The sequence below is a fragment of the Monodelphis domestica genome, chromosome 7 (assembly GCF_027887165.1).
Source record: "Monodelphis domestica isolate mMonDom1 chromosome 7, mMonDom1.pri, whole genome shotgun sequence".
NCBI classification, from domain to species: domain Eukaryota; kingdom Metazoa; phylum Chordata; class Mammalia; order Didelphimorphia; family Didelphidae; genus Monodelphis; species Monodelphis domestica.
The window spans coordinates 165903392-165928762 of record NC_077233.1 but is presented as its reverse complement, the minus strand read 5'-3'; the positions used below and the strand labels follow the sequence as shown (position 1 = coordinate 165928762).

Below are 25371 nucleotides of genomic sequence, written 5' to 3'. Positions count from 1 at the left end.
GATTTTAAAACCACCCCTATAGTTCATGCAAAGTTGGAGGGGACATGATGAGACCTGTGCCTGAGGAAGATTAATTTGGGAGCTCTTTGAAGGATGAGCTAGATACGAGAGAGGAGAGAGACTAGAAAGCTATTTTCAGATATGGTCATGGTGCAATAAAATTTAAAAGAATGGAGTAGTGAGTGATATCTTAGAATGTGGGAAGCTGAACATTTTTAATATTACATTCTGGTAGGCCCATGGAGGGATTTCTTTCCAGCTCTCAAGGAGTGCTCATGATGGAGAAGTAAACATTGTTTTAAATAGGAAAACTGCACAATGATTCTAATTTATAAAGGAAGAGAAAAGTAGAAGGTTATTTTTATGTTCGTTCCATGGGGTAAAGTAAAATAAGAACATATATATGTATATACATACATACATACATATATATATATATATATATATACAAAATACTTTTAAGCTTTTCAGAATCCTGACAAGGACCTAGTGAGATTGATAGAACAAGTATTATTATCTCTATCTCATACATAAGGAAATAGACTCTTCCCCACTGAGTGACTTGCCCATGGTATCAGAGCCAGTGGGTGTCTGGGGTGAGTACTCTAGTTTAGGTCTCTCTCACTCCAAGTCTAGCACACTTACTTTCTGTTATGCCTTATTGCTTCAGAATTATGGAGGAAGGGAACTGAGCCCATTGTCCATCATATATTTTTCTTCTCTACTAAAATATCCACTTCTGTTTTAAACAGAATACTTGAACTTGTTATTGAATTAAATTCATTGCCTTTCAAGATGCTTTAGGAAATGTATTAGATGTTCAGTATGAATAGTCCCTTGCCTTCTGCAAAGCTAAATACATTTAACATAGACTAACCTCCTAAAAATGACTATTTTTACATATTTCTTCTTTCCTTTCTTATCTTTGCCTTAATTTCCCCCCCTGGATTTCTTTTTCCTTTTAGTTCTGATCTAGCACTAATAATTATACCTTGAAATATTATATAAGCTCTGAGAGCCTGGATGCAGTAGTTTAGTTCATAATTTAAAATATTTTAGGCAAATGCTCTTATTTCAAATTAGTTAAACTTGCTAATCTAAACTTCCTCATTTTTGTTGATGACATCACCAGATTTCAGTCACTTAGGCTCAAAACTTTAGCCATCTTTGGCTTTCTCCTCTGTGTCAACTCCTTTATTTCATCTGGTGCAAAATTCTGATGATTTTTCTCTCCACAGTATCATCTCACATCTATGTTCTTCTTCCTCCTTCATACTGCTGCCCCTCCTTAGTTCAGTTACTCCTTTGCCTTTTATCAATGTATTATTTAGAATGTGTATCCCTCACTACATTTCCCACAATCTCCTTTTCCTTTTCCTGTTTGTGTGTCTCCTTATGTTGATGGAGGTTTGGAGTTTCCATTTTTCTGGGCACAGGCTCTCTCTGGTTTAGACTGGTGTGGAGGAAGGGAGCAGCCTTTTCTTTCTCTGGTGTCATTTACCCTTTGATCTAAGTTGATTTTAATAAGTAGTATTAAAATAATACTTGGAGTATTGAATATTAATTTTAATCTTTACACCAAAATGATTTGAATTTAGCTGTGGACTAAAAGAAAAGACAATTGTATATCCCATCCACCTTTAATAGAGTAGTCAGTTGAATGTATATGTTTTATTACATCACTCTTTCTGCTCAAAAACATTTATAGTTCTTAGGATGACAAGATCAAAGATCTAGAACCAGAAAGGATTGTCTGAGGCCATTTATCTCAACCTCTCAGTTTTATAAATGTGGAAAATGAGACCAGAGAGATAAAGCGATTTGTTTAAGATCACCAGCAAGTCAGTGATAGAGTAAGAATTATAAACCCTAGGTCTTCTGGCTACAAACCCCCCTCTTTGTGATTTATGACTTCTATTGGTTCCTAATTGACTAAAGCAAGGGTCCCCAAACTAGGCCCATGAGCCACATGTGGCCTCCTGAGGCCATTTATCCGGCCCCCACCACACTTCCGGAAGGGGCACCTCTTTCATTGATGGTCAGTGAGAGGAGCACTGTATGTGGTGGTGCTCATGTATAGTACTACTTCTAGTGAAATAATTCTTTGTGTGGTGCCTTGTTCTGAGAGTAACTGAATGAGAACAAGGTGCTGCACAAAAGATTATGTGGCTGCACAATGGAAGATGTCAGCATGGTGAGCAGTGATTTGAGGGAGGGGATTCCGCACTGTATACTGCTGCCTGGTATAGTGGTGGCAGTGATGATGGGCCTGTGCAAGGTGTGACAGGCCCCTCACAGCCAGCACTGCAGCCTCCGCTATCCCAGACAGTAGTATACAGATTTGTTCATAGTTTTTTTTTATTGTCCTGCCCTCCCAACAGTCTGAGGGACAGTGAACTGGCCCCCTTTGTAAAAAGTTTGGGGACCCCTGGACTAGAGGATAAAATACAACTCCTTGATCTAGAATTAATTATTTTTTATAATCTAGCTTGGACCTATATTTTCTGACTTTTTTCATATCATTTCCCTTCTTGCACACTATAGTTTTCTTATCAAATTGGACTAATTCAAACATTTGTTAAGCACCTACTAGTGCAAGAGACTATGCTAATACTAAACTACTAGTTATTTCCTGATTTAGCCATAATACTTTTTTTGCATTCATATATTCTCTCCTAGTGACAATGCTTTCTTAAATGCTAAATCTGATGGCCTTTTTCTCATTCATTATCCTCCTTAAAATTTTTTGCACTATTGAAAAGTTGAATTGAATTAAACATTTATTGAGTCCACTATATGAAAGGCATTTTGTAGGTGTTAGAGAAAGCAATTCCTTATGTTCTGCTAGGGCTATGGTTTCTCAAAAGTGGAGTTGATAGAATATTGGGAGACAAGGAGTAGAGATGGACAAGTGTGGCTTGACACCCCTTCCAGAGAATTTATGATCAACCAATGAGAGTATGGAGATGATAAGTCTTATTTCACCCACTGCCCCCATAGCACTATTCTATTCTGTCTACTGGGTCCCCTCTACACTATTGGCCAGCCTTTAGGCCTTCCACTTGTGGCAACAACAATTTCCTTTCCTGCCATGACCTCATAGCTGCAGCATCTGCAGGTCCCAGTAGAGGCTCATAAGTAACCCTTCATTTTACTGGACAGAAAAGACAATTAGAAGATAAGAAGGCATGGATGGATATATTTTTTTCTCCTCATACTGCTTCTAAACATGCCTATTTCTGTTGAAGGCATCATTATCTATCTAGTCACACAAGTTTGCAAACCTCAGCTTCTCACTCCTCAGCTTCTCACTCCCCTTATCAGGTGCCTAAGCTTGTCCTTGTTCTCTCTCCAACATCTCCTCCATGGGTTCTCTCTTCTAGTCTGCCTGTAGTAGCCTCCCACAGTTCTGCCTGCCTCAGGTCTCTCCTCTCCCATTCTTTACAGACCTGCCAAGCTTCAAAAGGGCAAGTCTTAACTATGTCAGCTCTTCTGTTTAGTAGATTCCACTGGCTCCCTATTGAGTCTAGAATAAAATATTATTCCATCTTTAACCCCATCCTTTTTTAATATCTATTTTTATATTTAATTTCTATTTTGTGTAATTAGAAATTTTTTACTCATGGAGTATGTAGTCTAAAAAGTTTGAAAACCATTGTTTCTAAACAGCCATCTGGGGAGGGATACATAGTATACCCAAGTAAGGATCATATAAGGATGACTGAAGTGAAAGAGATGGAGGCACTAACACTGGGATGAGCCTCAGAAAGAGGAAAGGAATTCTAAGAGGTAAAGAAGAGAAGAGAATGTAGTCAGGCAATGAGGAACAAACAGTTTGTGTACAGATACAGAGATAGGAGGTGACAGAGGGAATTCAGGGAAAAGTTAATATAGTAGTAGACCCTATTTGACTAGGACACAGAATATATTTATGAAGCAGAGCAATCTGAAATTACAGAATTACAGTTTGAGCATTGGTAGTGGGGGCCTCAGCAGCCAAATAGTAATAGTCTAACACATAAACGAAAGGAATCTATATTATAACATATCCTACAAATGGTCATACCCTCCTTTGCTTGAAGATTTGTAAAGAAGGGAAACTCACCACTTTTTGAGGCAAACCCATTCAATTTTTTAACCTCTCTAATTGTTAGAAAGATTTCCCTTAAATCAAGAATATGGGGGTAGTGGATTGAGAGCCAGACCTAGAAATAAGGAGGTCCTGAATTCAAATCTAACCTCAGATACTTCCTAGCTGTGTGGCCCTGGGCAAATTAATCCCCATTGCTTAGCCCTTACCACTCTTCTGCCTGGGAACCAATACACAGTATTGATCCTAAAATGGAATATAAAGGTTAAAAAAAGAAAGAGTATATTTTACCTATTTGAAATTTCTATGCATTTACTCCTGGTTCTGCCTCCTGGGGCCCAGAGAATAAATCAAATCCTTCATTCATATAACAGCTCTTTAAATACTTGAAGACAGCTGACATGTTCTACTCTCTTACTCCCCTTTCAAATACTCTTCTCTTCTTCAGCCTAAATATGCTCATCTAATTTAATCTATAAAGGTAGATTGGTGCCAAATTGTGGAGGTTTTTAAATGTTAGGCTAAAGAAGATTTTTGAGTAGTGAAAGTAGGGAAGACATCAGAATTGTGTTTTAAATAATTATTTGGCAGTTATGTAGAGGATAAATTCAAGAGAAGAGGACTAGTGTGACCAATCAGCAAGCTATTGTAGTAATCTAGATGACAGGAGTTGAGGACATTAGAGGAATGGCCATGTGAATTGAGAGAAAGAAATGTCTGCAAGAGATGTTGTAGAAGTAGAGATAAGACTTGGTGATTGATTGGCTATGGGGACAGAGGGAGAAAGAAGAGTCAACTTTGACCTCTAGTTGAGTTATGAACTCACGTTAACTAGGAGGATAGTGATACTTCAGCTCAAAGAGGGAAGTTTGAGGGATGGATGGATGGATGAACTCCATACTGGTTGTTGAGTTTAGAGGATGGTGAAATATTTAGGAAGGCAGTTAAGAGTAGACTAGAGTTTAGAATTTATATCACATTTAAATATAGAGATTTTGGGAAGTTATGTAGAGATGATAATTGAAGTCATGGGAGCTGAAGCTATTTCTTAAAGAAGAGAGTAGGGCTCAGGACAGAGCTTTGGAAGACATCCACACTTTCTAGTCAGGAGAAGGAGCAAGTCCAATAGGAGGAACAAGACAGAGAGCAAGGTCATAGAAACCAAGGGAGAAGAAAGCATCTAGTTGGTTGGACAGGGTCAGATCCTTCAAAGAGTTTTAAATAGGATGGAGACTAAAGAATCTATTTGATTTAGCAGTTAAAGAGATTATTGTGATCTTGGAGAGCACAGTTGCAGAACCACCCCTTCCTTCTGGATTTTCTTCCTTCTCCTAAAAGTGATACTGCTGTCTACTAGGACTCTTTCCTACCTGTCTGACCATTCTTTTGCTGCCTCCATTGTTAGTATCTTTCTCTAACACTTGATCAACCTCCAAAGCTCTGCTTCTCTCTATAATCTCTCCCTTGATGATCTTGTTTTCACTTATTACTTCCATGCAGATAACTGCCAAATTTATATTGAACTCAGTATTTCCTTGAGATTTAGCCCTATGTCTTCAGCTTCTTGTTGAATATTTCCTTCGGGATGGCCTGCTGGCACTCCAGATTTATATCCTAAATGGAACTCATTTTTTTTCCTCTAAACATGCCCTTTCTTCTAACTTTTCTTCTTCTGTTGATGGAACCACTATCTCTCTACTGGGCCAGATGGAAACCTCTGAGTCATCATTAACTATTTCATCATTTCTGTATCCATTTTCTGTATCCAACCAGTTAACAGGTATTTTTGTGTCTATATGTATATTTCTTACATCTAGCCTCTTTTTCTTCAGTCACCATCTTTATTGAGGCTCTCATCTCCTCTCACTGGGAACATCATAATAGCCTTCCTACTGGTCAACCTGCCTCTTCCTTCTACATTCCTTCCTTTATACAGATGATAAAATAACATTTTGTTGTTCAGTTGTTTTTCAGCCATGTCAGACACTTTGTGAATTCTATTTGGGTTTTCTTGGCAAAGATATTAGAGTGGTTTGTAATTTTCTTCTCCAGCTCATTTTACAATGGAGGAAACTGAGGCAAATAGGATTAAGTGACTTGCTTTAGGGTCACACAACTACAGAAAGATGAGTCTTTCGGACTTCAGGCTCAGAACTTTAAACACTGGGCCACCTAGCTATCCTAAAATCATGCTACTACTAATACATAAATTTTAACCATATTACTTTCCTGCTCAAGAAACTTCAGTAATTCCTCATTACTTATAGGAGATCACAATATACAGAGCTCCTTATCTTGGCAATGTACTCTTAAGTTCTTGTCAAATTAGATTATTAGCTGTTTCATTATTATATTCAATGGATCATAATATTCCATATTATATTCTATATCCAATGGCAGTGATGGTATCAGCGCTGTCTCTTGGCTTACTGTGTTCATGCAGCATCCCATTCCTCATGCCTGGGATTGTATCCCTTTCTTAACTCAGCTTGTTGCCTCCCCTCATGAAACCTCCCTACTTCCTCCTGCCTAGTATAATCTCTTCTTCCTCAGATTTTCTTATAGTAATTCTTATCTTTCCTTTATTGTCCTAATTATATTCTGTCATATACTATATTTATTTTTTATGCTTCATACCCCTTTGAACTCTTTGAAGGCAGAGATCATGTTATTTTTCCTTTTTGTAGTCCTAGCACTTAGTACTGTGCTTTGCAATGTCTTGGTGCTTAATAAATGTTTGTTTGAATTAAGTTTTGCTTCTTTTATGTTTAAGGTATAAAGGTTGAAAGTCTCCAGGAAAGTCAAGTATTAAACATGCAAAAATTGAAGAATTCAGAACTCAGACTCACAGAAGCTAAGCAAAAAATGAGAGAACTTACAATCAATATCAAGATGAAGGAAGAACTCATTAAAGAATTAATTAAAACAGGTAATGGTTTCTTGTAAGCCAGCTCATATGCAACAATATTTTTGTTATTAACATTACAACACTACTTTTGCCTTTTCGATACATACTGTAGCCTCATTATGATCCAACACAGTAGAATATAGCATTTTAAAAAAATCAGTGTTCCTCACACATTGCAATAAATATCTCTCTGTAATGAAGTAAAATAACTCCCTCAGGGACCCTGTCAGAGGATACAACATTGTACACCTGTGATCTCCCAACTTTCTAATGACAGGAGAGAGAAGATATGGCTTATCTTCTGTTCTCTGGGACTGGAACTGGTCATTACAATGGATCATATAGGTCAGCTGCCTTTTTGTGTACTTTTTATTTGCCTTCTTTTAGTCACCATGTATGTTATTACTTGGTTCTATTGCTTCACTCTGCATCAGTTCCAATAAGTATTTTTTTGAATTCTTCATATTTATTCTTTCTTATAACATAATACTATCCCATAATGATCATACACCATAAATTCTTAAGCCAGACTATCTTTGCAAATGTAGAACCTTTCCTTCTATCCTAAACCTTTTTGAGATGCATGTTTAGTTGTGGAATTATAGAGTCAAAAGGATATGAACATTTTAGCTACCTTTTTCATAATTCCAAATCATTTCCCAGAATATTTGGATTAATTTACACCTCAACATAGTGAACTATGAGCCAATCATCTCAAAACCTTTTTACATTTTTTTAATTATATTTGACAGTTTAATGTGAGATAAAAGTCTAGTTGTTTTTATTTGCTTTTCCCTTATAGTTTTTGAAAGTTTAAACTTCTTCTTTTGAAGATGCTTTAACCACTTGTGTATTAATTACAGAATGGTTTTTGGTCTGGATGTGTGTATGTGCACATGTACACGCATGAAAGGAGATCAGTAAGGGCTAGGCAATGGGGGTTAAATGACTTGCCCAGGACAGCTAGGAAGTGTCTAAGGCCAGACTTGAACCCAGGATCTCCTATCTGTGGGCCTGGCTCTTGATGCACTGAGCCACCTAGCCTGCCTCCCAGTTTGATATATTTTTGTCAGTTCTCAATATTTCCAAGATATCAAACTTTTATTAGACATATTCCTCACACTGGAATTTTCTTCCTTACTCAGCAATTCTTCTTTTTGTTCTAGTCTTACTGATTTTGTTTATATAAAAGGTTTTCCATTTTCTCTAAGTTAAAATTGTATATTTTCTCTTTTATGATGACCTCTTTGCCTTGTTTAAGAATTTTCCCCACCCATAATTGTGAAAAATACCATCATCTTTTCTTCTCTAATACCTTTTCTTTGATGATGCAACCTTTTTATATTTAGGTCACATTTCCATTTTGAATTTATTGTTGTATATAGTGGCTTAAATGTAATTTCGGTCAAAAATCTATCCAGTTAAAACTAATTGTTTTCATAGCATAGGCATTCTTTCTAATAAGTTTACGCTTATGGATTTGCCATATACTGTGATTATTTCTGAGTCTTTACTCATTTATTCTGTTCCATTGATAGACTTTTTCTATCTTTTAACCAGAATACTTCTCTGCTTATTGCTTTTTATTATATACTTTGAAGTCTAGAAACAGAGTGTGTATCACTTATCACTCCTGTCTTTTTTATTGTTTATATTAATATTCTAGACCTTTTATTTCAAATGAATTTTATCACTTTGTCTTATTTTATAAAGATAGTTTTTTGGTAGCATGTTAAACCTATAAATTAATTTAGACCATATCCTTATTTTTATCACCATGGCCCAAATTTCTTTAAGGTGTTTTATAGTTGTATTTATGTTCTTTTTCAAATCATATTAAATTTATTTCTTATTATATTATTCCCTCTGCTGTTTTCAGAGGGGCATTAAGATATTTTGTTTTGTGTATTTTATAATTGTTTTGAATGAAATTTCTATTACTATCATTTTTCCTGTTTTTTGTTAGCACTATGTATAGTAATGCTGTGGTTTTTATGGATTTTATGTATTCTTTACCAAAACTTTCATATTTAATCTATTCTTTTAATTTCTTTATTAGTTTTATTTTTAGGTAAGTTAAATATTGTGTGAACATAGAGATGATTTATCTATTTATCTGCTTGTGTTTTATACCTTTAACTTCTTTCATAGCTGTTTTTCATATCTTTAGAACTATGTACAGTGTTAATGACAAAAATAGACATTCCTGTTTTACCCTAGTATTGGGGAAGTCTTTTTTTTAAATTTCTTGGTTGCAAATAATTTGGGTTTTTATTTGTATTTATCATAATCAAAAAGAGTTCTTTTTATAGTCTTAAGACTTTTAGAATTTTAAAAATAAATGAATACTATATTTTGATCTAAGACTCCCACTATTGATGTAATAATATAGTTTTTATTATTTGTATGATTAATTATGATAATTATTTTCTTAATATAACATTATCCTGACATGGCATAAATCCAATTTGGGTCTTGGTCAAATAATTTTAGGGATATATTATTGGAGTTTTCTTACTAAATTTTAAAAAGAATTTGCAAAGTTATTCATTAGTGTTCTTGGTTTATAAATTAGGATTTTATTTGTCTCATTAAAAAGAATTTGGCAGAGTATATTTTTCTTAATTATTATGAATAATTTCTATAAAACATTTATTTCTCTTTAAATATTTGACAGAACCAACGTTTTTTCTTTGACAGTTCAATTAGGACTTGTTTGGTTTCTTTTTGAGACTGGGTTATTTAGGATTATATTTATAATAACTGTTAATTTAAATATTTTATATATTTATGTAGATAATTACCAATTTCCTTTAAGTTCTCTGGTTAGCTGATATTATAGTTGTGGATTGTAGTTTCTTAATTTTTTCTGTTCTGATCTTTGTTAAATTTACCTTGTTTATTTTTTATTTTAGGAACTTGACAACTTTCTCTTTCACTCTTTTGTGCTCTCTCTCTAGCTCCAATTGAGTTAACTAAATATTTTTCAATTTTTAGTTAATCTATCCAAAAAAATCCCCTTAGTTTTGCTTAGTACTTAAGTGTAGTCTATTTCCTCTTTTTCTAATTTTTGACATTTCTCCTTCTGGGCTTGTTTTGGATTTGTTGATTTTTCAAATCTAAAAAAATTGTTCAATTATAATAATCCTTTCTTTTTCTTTTAACTAAATATTTTTAGTGAGAGTTTTTCCCACAGACAGTTTTAGCTGCATTTGTGAAAGGTCTTAAATATATTTTGCTCTTATAAAAATAATCTTATTTATATTCACATCTTCTTGTTTTTCATATGATATTCATTTTAAAATATATTTCTTCCTCTCCCCTACACAAAGAGAGCTGTTCCTTGTAATAAAATTTTTAAAGAAAGGAGGAGACGAAGCCATATAGCTTTTGAAATGCAAATGCCAGAAAGTTTTGATAGTCAATGATTTCCAAATAAGTCGAGATGTCTATTTTCATACTTTTTCATCCTTTTGTCTCCATGTATTCTTTGACCTTTTGTTTTTCTAAATAAAATTTGTTATTATTTTCCTTAATTCTGTATAGCTTTCAGTTAGTATTTTGATCAGTATAGCATTAAGTCAAGTCTTTATGTTATTTTGGTAAGTGCTATGAACTCTTATCTAATTAATTCATAGGTTTAATATTGATTATTTTAACTTTTTCTAATTGAAGTAAATTCTACAGATGATTTTTGAATCATTAAAAATTTCTTTTTATTAAGGCAATGATGCCAAGGCTGTAAGTAAACAGTATTCTCTGAGAGTAACAAAACTGGCACATGAAGCAGAACAGGCCAAAGTGGAATTAACTGAAACACAGAAACAGCTACAGGAACTGGAAAACAAGGATCTGAGGGATGTTGCTTTGAAGCTGAGATTACAAAAGGAGTTCCGAAAAAAAATGGATGCAGCAAAACTAAAAGTGCAGGTAATTGATTAGAAAAAAATAGCTTAACCCTTATCTCCAAGTAGTTTTCTTTCTGGAATTGAAGATAGGGAGTGAGATTTCATTGACTTTAGTAGAATAAAGAGAAGACAGTAAGGGAAATTGAATGGTGAATAGTTTTCTTTTTTTAAAAAATCCAGTTTGTTAGTAAACGTGTATGTATAAATGACTTTATGTGGGTGTGTATTTTTAAATAAACCCTACTTTATTGATAGGTATTGACTTGACAAGGTTGCCTTTTGGCTTCTCTGGCCTACTCTATCCCAGTATATCCTCCTCTTTTTTCTTTCTACCAACGAGCTCTAGGACTCATCTAGCTGGTGATCCCTATTGGTTTCTAGCTGCTGCCATCGTCTTTCCGAACCTAGATTCCCTCAGCACATGTTTTGATTTATGAGAAAGGACATAGGTTTTTTCCTCCACTTCTTTGCCTTGTTCCATGCAAATTACACATAGCTGGCATTTATATAACACTTTAAGATTTAAAAAGTGTTGTACATACATTATCTCATCTGATCCTCACAACATTAGAAATACACTACAGAAGTTCTCAACAAAATTAAGGGGATTTTTTTTTGATAGATTATAAAAAATTCGAGAAACCTTTAGTTAACCCAATGGGAACCTAGAGTGAGAAGGGAGAGAGAGAGAGAAAGCAAAAGAGCGAAGCAGAGAGAGTGGTCAAATTCCTAAAATAAAAATAAACAAGATAATTTTTAACAAAGATCAGAAAGGATTTGGTTTTATAACAAAGCACAATTTTTTTATTGATGCCTTTTTCCCCATCAAAGTAATTTCCATATATTATTCCATACCTTGACCCATAATAGAATCCTCTCTATAAACAAATAAAAACAGTTAAACTGACCAAACTAGGGCTAAATAGCAATGTTATGCACCCTTCATACCCTATCTCACCACTGAGAAAATAGAGGTATGTTTTCATCATTTATTCTAAGAGCAAAACTTGTCACCAAATCACGTTAATAAATAGCATGAACTTCAAGGGCATGGACTGCCTTTGTCTTTCTTTAATATTGCTAGTGCTTTGAATAGTACCTGGCACAAAGTAGACACTTGATAGATAAATGTTTAATATTAAGCATCAGGCAGTCTGCTAAGTGCTTGAGAGATTTTAAAAAGGCAAAAAATGGTACCTGTCATCAAGGGGCCTGCAGTGTAATAGAGAAGACAACATGAAAACAGGAGAGGGAGATGTAAGTAAGTGATCTCGGAAGGAAGATATTGGAAGTGCAGGCTAGGAGAAGACTCCTGCAGAAAGAATTTGAACTGAAGGAAGCTAAGAAACCGAGATGAGAGGTGGAGAAGGGCAATTTAATTTTGAGGTTCAGTTGATGAAAAGGCACAGAATCAGGAGAATGGAGTGTTATGTACAAGGAACAAGAAGAAAGCCACTGTTTCTAAATCATGCAAAGAATCATCCCATTAATATGAGATGATTAGACATCTTTCTTGTAATTTATATTCCTGAAATAGGTAGAATTTATATAACATTTATTTAAAAGATTTAAAAAGTATTATACATACATTATCTCATTTGATTCTTACAACAATCCTATATCATATAAACTAAATGCTATCATTATACCTGTTTTGCATATAAGGAAACCAAAGGCTTCAGATTCATTGTTTGTCTTGCATATTTTTCTGAGTTTCTCCTCTTCCTCAATTCTTAGGGTGTGATACTGTATACTTAATAATGTAGGTACTATATTATTTCATTCATAAACCACCATTTATTCAGCCATTACCCAAACAAAAAGTGCCTACTATTCTTTTCTAGTTTAAAAAATTTGTTGACAATGTGTTGCTTTGAATGAATACATAGAGCTCTTCTCTTTGTTTTTGATGTCTGGGATTGTTGGAGGCAGTGGGTATTAATAATTCAGTAACTTTCTGGTATTATTCCAGATTATTTTCTTGAATAGCTAGATCAAAGCTCCACTAATAGTATATTAAGATATTTATCTATTCATGACTGATGTCTTCCCTTCTACACTGATTATTTCCATTTATTTTATCATAATCTTTGCTGATTGTGAATGAGTATGAAGTGAAATTTTAGACTTGTTTTAATTTGGATTTTCTTTATTATCAAGACCTTTTTTTTGTGTATAATTGTTGGGTAGTTTACATTTCTTCTTTTGAAAACTTCATATCCTTTGAGCACTTGTAATGGGGAATAAGTGTTTGCTCTTAAAAATTTTTGTCAGTTCTCTATATATCTAGATATATTCATAATTAATCCTGGCCCTACATATGTCAGTAAATGGAACTAGACCTTGTTACTTCTTTGTTCAACCTCATCCTGACTGAGTCTTCAGTTCTCTTTCCTGAAATTTTTGGGAGAGATTAGCTTAATCAATCTGGGTTGGATGTTGTTAAACCAAGTACTAGTTTATTATTAGCTGATCATAAATTGAGTTTGGCCAGGCTATTTTTATTTTGTACTTCAGGCCTTCTAGAATGCATTTTTATAAGCTTACTAATGGAGAGTAGATGTGGGAACTGGACTGTTTTATTTGTTCTCTTTGTCTACTTGAAGCAAATTTCCTGGTTTACTCTTATTTATGAAGCTAATTTCTTTATCTGTTGACTCAGTCTGACATTGAGGCCTTTCCCCTTCGAAAGCAGAAGCTCAGACTTTCCCCTTCGAAAGCAGAACCTCAGACTTTTAGGCTTCTTGGCCCTGGCCCTCTTCCTGAATTTCTAGCCTGTTCCTTGCTTCATATATCCTCCTAGACTTGAATGACTTTTCTTGTTTAGACTAACATTCCTTGCCTCACTTCTTTCTGGAATTCCCTATTTTCTAGCTTACTGAGCAATGATATGGAAACATCGTGGAGCCAATAGATAATGGGTGCTTCTATTCCTGGTATATTCTTTCTCTAGTCATCATATTCACTCTTGGATGACTAAATCACTTGTTTATATACACCTTTGCCCCCTGGGTGGGTCAGGAGTTACTTTCAAAACTATTTTCATACATGATAAACAAATTCTGTACCCCACAGATATGGTATCACATAATATTGTAATACCAATGATGAAGCAGTAAGGGTAAGAAATGTGAATTGCTACAGAGGTATAGTCTAATGTGTTTAAGAACATAATATTTTGAAATTAGACCTAATTATTTTAGGAAAGTCAAGTCAACAAAGCTTAATGAAGCACTTTTGCATGTGGCAGGCACTGGGGCTTTCTGGGTCATGTGACCAGTAAGAGGGAGGACTAGACATTTCTTTGGTCCCCTCAACCTCTTAACCCTTTCCAAAATGGAATTGTGCCCAAAGATAAAGCAATTTGACATATCTCTATGGTCTAGGACACCAAAAATCCAAAAGAAGGTAAAAAGAAGAAAAAATAACCCAGGAACTGAAGCCTACCCTGAGCTCTCTTCAGTACCCCTTTCCCACTGTGTACCATTCTCTCAGCTAAGAGGTTTCATTAGCTGACCCAAGATAACAACAACACTGGCTTCTGACAGAACCCAAACCCACACCTTGGTCCCCCATCTCTCTTTCCAGTGCTATGGAGATCTGCACTCCAGGCTATGGAAGTCTGCTATGGCTCAAGAAAGACAGTCAGTGCTATGATACCAAAGCAGCAGCAACAACAGCCTGTGCTGCAAAAGTTCTTCGTAGGAGAGTGGAAGAACAGAGGAAAAAAGTCAAGACCTGGGTCTAGGCTTGACAGAGAGTACAACACCACACCCCACTTGATCCTACGGCCTTCTCCAAGAACCTTAGAAACCTAAACTACAGAAATCCACTGTGTATCACAAGTGCAGAAATGCTCTGAATTATGGCCCAGCCTGTAGAACTGAGGATAGAGGAGCAAGACAGGATAACTGTATGTGGGCAGACTGTGTAGCACCTCCCATAAGCCTGAGAGAAATTGCTTAGCATCCATCTGGGGCCAGTTCTGACCCCTAAAAATTAACTTGGGCAGCCAGAGTCTTGGGTTGGTGAACTGTGAATTACCTAATGTTGGAGAAGGCTGAGACACTTTGAAATATATAGCCTGCTAAGAAAACCAAAGTTAGGGGGAGGGAGTCAGAAAATGAGAAATAGGAAGGAACTAAAAAATTAAAAGATCTCAGGAAAAAAATGAAAGACCTTGACTATAAGCAAATAAATCGACAGGGAAAACATTAACAACAGAAGGAAATATGAATATGTTCTTGGGGCTAGTAAATTGAGTTCAGGTATCTATGAATAAATATTTCAAAACAAAGGAAAGTAATCTCATACTTGATTAGACAGAAAATCAGTGGAATTTGAAGAGAACACAGAACTACAACATGCTGTTCTTGAGTGGTTCAAAAGAGAAAAATTAGAATGGGATTAGAATTTATGGTCAGAACAGCAAAAACAATGGGCAGAATAGAAAAACTGGAATTTGTGATGACAAGTCTTACCAAAGAAACAAAAAAGAGAGAACAGTAGATTGAGAGTGATGAAAATACACAGAAGTGAAAGGCAGTATAGAAGGTAAAAGAAAAACCAGTAACTCTAAAAGAATATGCTTAAAAAAGCAAAACAAAACTGAACTTGAAAATAATACATAATAATGATTTAAGGATCATAGGTAAAAATATGACAAGATTAAAAAAATATTATAATGCAACAAATAATATAAGAGAACTATCAAGAACTTCTTAATATAGACAATGAAATAACAAATGAGATAATTTGTAGATTGTCTCTGAAAAAAAAACAAACAACTCAAGACTGCCAAGTCCCAGAAACAGTGGATACATTTAATAATTCAATTTCAGAAACAAGTTCTACAAGCTATCAGGAGAAAGACTTTCAAATACAAAGGAAAAGCATGATTAGTCTGTACCCATCAGAAAACTCAGGAAGGAATGGAACAATATGTTCTGAAGAGCAATGGAGCCCAGAGTGACCTACCCTTCAAATCTGAGCAAAACCATAAATGAGAATAGATGAATGAATGTTCTGTAATAAAGAGGTATTTGCAACATTATTAGAGATAAAATCAGATCCAAACAGATTATTTGTTTCTCAAACACTTCAGATTATAAAACGAAGGAGGGGTGAATAAATGCATAAGTCAAGAACAGCAATATCAATAGTGACAGCAGAGAGACCAATAAGAGACTTCTTTCTGAATATATACATAAGGAGACACAAGGGTAAAGTGGAAGTCCAGTGGAAATAACAGTAAAGAGGTGAGCATTATGGATAGAAAACATAGTGACAAGACCTAGCAATGTGGGGAATGTGACCCCTATGGTCTCAGGAAGAGAAAGTCTACAGGATAGTGGGTGAGGAGAAAAGAGGCAAAGGATTGAAAAGGGAGGAGGGATAAGGAAGAAGGCTTTGCTTTGGTAATGGGACAGAATTCCACTAATGAATTCTATTAGTGAGGAGAGAGATTCTATGAAAGGAGATGGGGAATTTGCATTGGATATGCTCTGTGGGATTTGTTGCCTGAAATGACCACTTATCCTACCTCCAAAGGAGAGGAGTGAGAACTAGGAAGGTACAGACCCTGGGAGGAGATTTTAAGGCAAATGGGAAAAAGAAGGTAAAAAGTAATCAGGGGGAGGGAGGGCTGCATATTAGTATTAGCCCTGAGCTGTGTAATCAGGGACATGGAGGGACATGGAGGTAGGGATGCCCTACTATGAAGCAGAGTCCTCTCTGACATCTCTGACATTGGCATTTTTCTAGGAGTAGGCACAGTGGGATAGCAGTAGAATCTACCAGGCAGTGACATAAACTGCCTAGTGGGAAGAGTCCAGAATGGCTATCTTGGAAGTTTTGATTACATGAGGAATACAGAGACTAGAGAGACTAGATAATTACATCAGTAATGACCAGTTCTACAGTGGATAGAAGGAGGAAGTATAAAAGAGAGAAATACTTTCAGGAAAAGGGCACCTAAAAATAAAATAATTACCAAAAACAAAACAAAACAAAACAAAACAAAACCAAAACCCAATAGGACTAGTTGAAGAGAGAAGAGAAGAAGGGAGCATCTAATAACTGACTAAGAGAAAATAAGAGGGGGAAGAATTATATAACCATATAAAAACAGGAAAGAAAAAGGAATAAATAAATAAAACTTCAAAGGAATTACAAATTGGGGAGTAGCCAGTAGCTCAGTTCAGTGAACTGAGAACCAGGCCTAGAGCTGGGGGAGGTTCTGACTTCAAATTTGACCTTATATATTTCCTTAGCTGGTTAAGTCACTTAACCCCAATTGCTTAGCCTTTACTGTTTTTCTACCTTGGAACTAATACTTAATATTGATTCTAAGATGGAAGGGATAGATTTTTTAAAAATTGGGGGCAGGATATCAAGGGTGAGGGGGAAGAAAGACAGTGGAAATAGGGCCACCTTCAAAAAAAGATTAAGCTAAAATAACTGAAGGCCCCATAGTATTGTGTTTTTACAGCAAAAGAGAAAAAGTACTCACTTAAAAAAATGAAATATTAGAGACATGGAAGAAAATGTAAACTTATATAACTTATAACTTTAAATGCAAATAGTTAATCTAGTAAAATTTTTAAAGTGACATATTAGATAAGGAAAAAAAACCCAGTAAATGCACAATCTGCGGCTTATAAGAAGCACATTTAAAAAACAAAAACATTCACAAAATAAAACTAAGATGGAAAAAAATTGCTATGCATTATATGAACCCAATAAAGGAGGATCTTGCAATCATAGTATTTGACAAAACAAAAACAAAAAAGGGAAAGGAAGCAGAGGCAAAAAGAACCAGTTATCAATAATAAATTTATATATTTCAAATGTTTTAGCATCCAAATTTAAAAAGAAAATGTCTGAGCTACAAGAAGATATAGCAGAACAAAAATGTCAGGAGATTTCAATATCCTTCTCTCAGTTTTAAATAAATACAGATAAGTAAAAGGGAAAATATGTAACTGAACAAATTGTTGGAGGAACTACTATGTACGACATCTTATAAATGGGATGGCAAAAGAATACACATATTTCACACAATCATCTTGATAAATAACAGCACGTTTATGCTAAAAACTATAAATTATAGGTGTACAATGGACTTTTAAAAAATCCCTTATCTTCTATTTTAGAATCAAAACTAAATATTGGTTTCAAGGCAGAAGAGCAGTAAGGGCTAGGCAATTGGGGTTAAGTGATTTGTCCAGAGTCACACAACTAGGAGGTGTCCAAGTTCGGATTTTACCTTAGGACCTCCCACCTCTAGGCCTTACTTTCTATCCACTGCTCCCCTCCCCCTCTCCACCAGACTTGATGACATCTTTTCACATCCACCACCCCTCTGCCCAGCAGCCCAAGGGGGAGCACACAGGGGGTAAGGTGGGTGGCTGATAGGCAGCAGAGTTGGAGGGGAGCAGAGAGCTCGGGCCATATCCCTCCCCCTCTCCATACCCACTGAGGACATTCCTCACTTCACCCCTCCACCCAGCAGCCCAGTGGGAGGAGTGCTGCTTCTCTCACCTGTGTGGGGTAAGGGTGGGGGGCATACTCAACACTTGTGGTGGGGAGGGGCCTGGCACTCCATCTCTAAAAGGTTTGCCATCATAGCATTAAAACCTTCACAATAAATACAATAGTAAAACAAGGGCCCCCACTCTTCCCACTATTATTTAATATCATTCTAGAAATGCCAGTAGCAATAAAATAGACATTTGAAAGGCTGATATGATAATATACTTGGAAAATCCTAGAGAATCAGCAGAAATACTCACTGAGACTATTAGCTTTAGCAAAGTTGCAGGCTACAAAATAAGCCCCCCCAAATCAATAGCCTTTTTATGTAATAATGACAACACAAGAAGTAATACAAAGGGAAATCCTATTCCATATTACTACAAAATGCATAATATCTGATATCAGAGGATAGATCTGCCAAAGCATGTAAAAGTCTTGAATATGATGAAATTACAAGTTAAGTTAAATCAAACATTTATTAAGCACTCATCTATGGGACAGGAAGAGCAGCTAGGTGGTGCAGTGGATAAGAGTACCAAGCCTTGGGTCAGGAAGACATACCTTCCTGTGTTCAAATCTGGCCGCAAACATTTACTAGCTATGTGAGCCTGGGCAAGTCACTTGACTTTTTGCCTTGGCTTCCTCGTCTGTAAAATGAGCTAGAGAAGGAAATCTTTACCCTCAAAAAACTCTAAATGGGGTCCTGAAGCATTGGACATGCCTGAAAAACAACTGAATAACAACTTGGCATTATGCTAAGTGCTAGGGATACAAAGACAGAATGAAAAGAAAAAGAAAACCACAAAACCAGTCCCTGCTCTCAAGGAACTCACAGTCTAATGGGGGAGACAACATGCAAGCAACTTTATACAAATGATATATGCAAGACAAATTGGGAGATATTGAAAAGGGGAAAAATACTAGCATTATTGCTGGTTTTACAACAATCCTTATGGCCTATGTACATGTCTCACATCTGTATACATATTGGACATCATAGAAGATCCTCAGCCGTCAAAAGTCCTGGATAATCAACTTTGGAATTCTTGACATTTCAGTATGTCTGCTGTCTTTTCATCATTGTTGGAGGCATAACTTCTGACCCATATCCATTTGAAATGGATTTGTAGAAATTTTAAGAGTTGAAAGAGACTTCCAATAATTTAACCAATCATTTTCCATTGCCCACAATAAAGTCCTCTACAACACACAAGGTTTGCTTGAAAACCTATTTAAGGTGGAATGAATGCACCACCTCATGAGGCACCCCATTTTGCTTTGGGGGACGCTCTATAAGTAGTTTCTCCTTAAATCAAATCTAAATTTAATGTTTTGCAATTTCTCTCTGTTGTTCATAGTTCTGCCTTTTGGGCAAAGCAGAATAAGCCCAAACCATCTCTTGCATGACAAACCCTCAGAATCCTTGATGACAGCTAAAGTATCCCTAGATACTTTAAATTATATGTCATGAACTCAATATTCTTCACCATCTTGTGGAAGCTTTTCAGCTTATAGTGTGCTTCCTAAAATGTGTTTTCCAAAAATGAACAAAATGATCTAGATTCAGTATGATGAAGCACTATAAGGAACAGTGGAACTGTTACCTGCTTATTAGAAAATGGGAATCTCTTAATGTTGCTGGAAAGTTGAATTCACTTGACTGCCATATCACACTGGGGACTGAAAGCTTGCATTCACTCAAACATCAATTTTTAAAAAAGAATTCATTTTTAATTTAGTGGACAACCAAAAGAAAACATTTCAATCTACAAAGTAAAATAAAAAGGGGGGGATTATATGATACTAAATCTCTATCATGCATTGCTTGCTTTTAAGATGAATATTATATATATATATCTATAATTTTTCAACATATTACTTTCAGAGCTGTCCTCATCTGAGTTTCCCTCTGAACTTAAGTCCCTTTCTGGACATTTTATATATTTTTTATTTTTTCATCTTTTATTTAATTAATTAGTTAAGAATTTTTCCCATGGTTCCATGATTCATGTTCTTTTCCTCCCCTCCTTCCTTTCCCCTCTCAGAACTGAAGAGCAATTCCACTGGGTTTTACATGTATCATTGTTCAAAACCTATTTCCATATTAATATTTGCAATAGAGTAATCATTTAAAGTCAATATCCCCATCCAACCATGTGATCAATGATATTTTTTTTCTTTTGCGTTTCTACTCCCACAGTTCTTTCCTTGGATGTGGATAGCATTCTTCCTTATAAGTCCCTCAGATGTGTCTGGACATTTTAAAGAAGTTTCAATGAACCAACCTACTTTCCCTTTCTTCCTTCCTTCCTTCTTGCCTTTCTTTCCTGTCTCCCTTCCTTCCTTCCTTTTCCTCCTTATAAATAATTTAAATAGCTGGAGGAATATTCCTAGCTGTGCCATGCTAACATAATAGAAATAACCAGACTACTAAAGTTGATTTATACTTTTTTTTTTAAACCCTTACCTTCCGTCTTGGAGTCAATACTGTGTATTGGCTCCAAGGCAGAAGAGTGGTAAGGGCTAGGCAATGGGGGTCAAGTGACTTGCCCAGGGTCACACAGCTAGGAAGTGATTTATACTTTTAAATGCCTTAAACAATCAAATTATCAAGGTGGATACTTTTTATACAACTTGATAAAAATAATAACAAAATTTATTCAGAAAAACAAAATATCTAGCATATCAAAGGAAATGAAAAGTAGAGAGATAATGACATTTTCATACTTCAATACTATATTATAAAGCAACAGCCATCAAAACCATCAGATACTGGTTAAAAAATAGGTAGAGCCAAGAAATAGATTCGACAAGGAAAAATCAGAAATAGTAAAACTTCCAGTTTTTTATAAAGTGGAAAACAAATTACCTAGGAAAAACCTCCTTTTCTGAGTAAAAATTTCTGGGAAAACTGGAAAACAACAGTCTGGCAGAAATTAGGCTTTTTATACCATATTCCACAATACATTCTAAATGGATATACATCCTTAAAGATCATAATATTAAAAAGTTGAAATAGATCATGTATGTCTCACAGACATGGGTAGGAGATATATTCTTAGCCAAATAAAAACTAAAGGCAATTACAAAAGATAAAATGGATAACTCAGATTACATGAAACTGAAAAGCTTCTGCACAAACAAAATTAATGTCACCAAGACAATAAAAGTAGTAGAATGAGAGAAAATATCTTTAAATCAAATTTCTCTGATATGTAAAAATCTATAAATTATATAAGTCTAATAACCATTTCTTAATAGATATATATAATCAAAAGGTATGAAAAACATTTCTCAAAAGAATTGAAAATATTCACAATCACATGAAAGATATTCTCTAAGGCACTAATAAGAGAAATACAAATCAAAACAACCTTGAGGTTTCACCTCATACTCCACAAATTGGCAAAGAGACCCAAAAAATGACCACAGGCAATGTTGGAGGCCTTGTTGAAATGATAGGCATACTAAGACATTATTCTTGGAGCTATGAAATGATAGTCATTTTGGAAAGCATTTTGGAATTATGCAAATAAACTGACTATAATGTGCATATTCTTTCAAGTAAAGACTCCAAATTCATTACTTGACTTATACTCCTCAAGGAAGAAGAGTGTCCCCAAATACTCCAAAATACTTACAGCAACACTTTTTATGATTGTAAAGAATTGGAAACAAAGTAGATGCCCATTGATTGGGCGATGACCAAGCAAATTGTGGTAATGAATATATTGGATTATTTTTGTGCTATAATAAGAAATGATGTGATGAATCCAGGAAAGCATGGAAATATTTATATGTACTGAGGCAGAGTGAAGCAGGCAATTCCAAATTTTATATATATATATATGTATGTATATATATATACAATAACTACAACAGTTGTAAATGGAAAGAATGACACACCAAAAAAATCAAAAGTGAATGTAACAAAGTTACAAAGAGCAAACATAATTTGAATAAAGAGATAAGAGAAGATTATACCCACTACCATCTCTTTCTTGGAAATGGAAGATGCACATGTTATATACCTAGTCCATGTTTTTGGACTTTTTGAATATATCAGTTATAATGATCCCCCCTCCTTTAAAAATACTATTAAATATGATGACACTCCAGAGAGGGAAAGGTAAGGAATAATTGAGATTCCTATGGTGATATCAGAAACAAGAAATCAGCAAAAAACTTATTTTTAAAATGAGGGGATTAAGAAAGACTTCTTGCAGAAGATTAGATTTTAACTAAAGCAAGTTAGCAAGGAAGCAAGGAGGTATACATGCAGAGAGAGAATTCTACACATGGGGTATAGCTAGTGAAAATGTCCAGGGAGGGGGCAGCTGGGTGGCTTAGGGGTTGAGAGCCAAGCCTAGAGATGGGAGGTCCTAGGTTCAAATCTGGCCTCAGACACTTCCTAGCTGTGTGACCCTGGGAAAATCACTTAACACCCATTGCCTAACCCTTACTGCTCTTCTGCCTCAGAACCAATACACAGTAGTGATTCTAAGTCAGAAGGTAAATGTTTTTTTTTTAAAAAAATAATAAAATGGCCCAGGGATTGGTTGATGGAGTTTCTTGTCAATTTCAGATATTATAATTAATCTTTAATTTAATTATACTATAATTTAACCATATGTTTAGAAATAACTAAAGGTAAAATATATTGAAGACTACAAGAAAGGATTTTGTATGATAAAACTGTTTCTAGGTCTTGGCAGGCAGCCATAATGACAATATTTTATTAGATTATCATAATGATTTTCCCATAGCAGATAATCTCTTACAACAAATGATTCCTCAAATCCCTCATTTACCTAACATCCAAACTTTTGTGATATTTTGTTGTATGTGAGGAATGGTAGGTTAATGCTTTAGATGAGGTATATATTGTTTTCTTTTTCTACCAGTAAATAAAATCAACCCTTCTAAAACTCCCCTTATACTTACCCTAATTATCTCATTACCTCTGCCATAAAATCCTATTTAAATTCTCATATTGCCTACCAAAGCAAACCTAAAGACTAGATATTATAGCTGAAAGTTTGGCTGTTGTGAAAGTATGTCATAGGTGATGATTATTTTCTGAACCAAAAATTAGGACATGTGGATCTTACAAATGAAATTTCACTGAAACCAATATGGCATTTTTTTTTAAACTCAGCAAATGAGCTTTAATCTCTAATTGCATAGCCTCATATCAAGCAGATTGAATCAATGACAGTTACTTCATTTATTCAAAGACTGATTTATACATATAGTGGGTTTTCCATGTCTTTAGTCCTTTCTTTTCTGTTTTATGTCTTTTGGATCTTTAACTGACAGGTGAAGAGAAAAGAAGGTAAAACTCAAATTCATAGTCTTAATTAGAGTTCTGATAGAAAAAAGTGGAAACTGGTGGGTAAAATGAGTGACACATTCTATAATGTATCTAAAGTTTATAATTGAATAGATTGCAAAATAAAAGGAAATAAATATGGTTAATATGTTTTATATGTGAGTAGACCTTTTTTTAAATTAGTAATTGAAGAGAACAAATACTAGCAGAGTTCTTGGTTCAATTCTTGGTGCTTACTAAATAAATTGTTGTTTAATAAAGACTGAATTACTCTGTGACTCTCTGATGACTTTGTAAAGACCTGAAAATGTTATCAAGTTTTGACATTTTTTAAGCAAAACATTTTGGTGCAATGTTTCATTTGTTTGAAAAGAGATACAATGTTTTATGAGGACATGATACAGCATGGCACAGAGGAGAAGCTGCAGGTTGTAGTGGGATGAGCCACTGGTTTCAGAGTTAAAGTTCAAATCCAAAATCTGTTACAAAATTTGTTATTGGGGGCAGTTGGGTAGCTCAGTGGATTGAGAGCCAGAGAGGTCCTAGGTTCAAATCTGGCCTCAGACACTTCCCAGCTATGTGACCCTGGGCAAGTCACTTGACCCCCATTGCCTAGCCCTTACCACTCTTCTGCCTTGGAACCAATACACAGTATTGATTCCAAGTTGGAAGGTAAGGGTTTAAAATTTTTTTTTATTAATATCTTTTTATATCACTTGTATCTTCATTCCTTTGAGAGCCATCCTTTATTAAAAAAAGAATTTGAAAGGGAACAAAAATATTAGTTCAGCAAAACTAGCCCACATTTTATGCAATGTTGCATACATGTAATCCTTGTCCTTTGCAAAGGTAGGAGACCTTCTTCTGGACCAAACCTAGTCATTATCATTTAACAGTATTCAGTTTCTTTCTTTTTAAAAAGACATTTAACTTAAAATAATTGGTAAGGTAATTATTAGGGTTGGTTTTCAACATTCTCATGGAAAATGGTTGCAGGTTTATTTACATTTTCAACTAATTTTTATTTTTACTGAAAACATCTAATCAGTAAGAAAGTGTCTATAGATTTTAACTTTTTTTAAAATTAGGAATCATTTTATAGAAGAGCCACATTTAAAAAACAAGGATTCTTTGCCATTTTCATATGTTCAGTTGTTATAAACATTATGATTGCATGGTTTTCTGACACTAAAACTTTTTTACATTAGTAAAAATCTAATTTTTTGAAGGGATTAAAAATCCTTATTAGAAAGGATTGCCCTCTTCTCCTTTTGAAAATTCCATAGTTCGGTTTTTGACTGCTATTTTCATAAATCTAGTGAAAAGCTATATCCACATAAAGAATTCTTACTTCTTATATATGTATAAAAATTACATTATAGTTTTTCCTATTCTACAAAGGGAAGGAGTAGAAGAGAAAATTAAAAACAAGATTTCTTAGGTTATATCCTTTGTGTAGCTATTAGAATATAAGAAATAAATTTTATTTAAATGTAAGAAAAATGTTCAGTTTTGCTAGTGAAATTGACCTGGATTTCTTGATAGAATTGGATAGATATAGCTGTCCATTGTTCCTTTAACACCCTATATTTTCCAA

General features: G+C 34.7%; 1 protein-coding gene across 6 annotated transcripts in view; it reads left to right on the top strand.

The window, feature by feature from the left end:
- The window catches only part of KIF27 (kinesin family member 27), a 141793-nt gene that overhangs the window by 39787 nt on the left and 76635 nt on the right, over positions 1-25371 (top strand). For all 6 annotated transcript variants that reach the window (XR_008913590.1, XM_007498905.3, XM_007498906.3 and 3 more), the window contains exons 9-10: positions 6864-7019; positions 10723-10928. Coding sequence is in view for 5 of the 6 variants with exons in the window: in XM_007498905.3 (XP_007498967.2) it covers positions 6864-7019; positions 10723-10928 (362 nt within the window). In the remaining variant the exon portion in view is untranslated. The remainder of the gene's footprint in view (positions 1-6863; positions 7020-10722; positions 10929-25371) is intronic.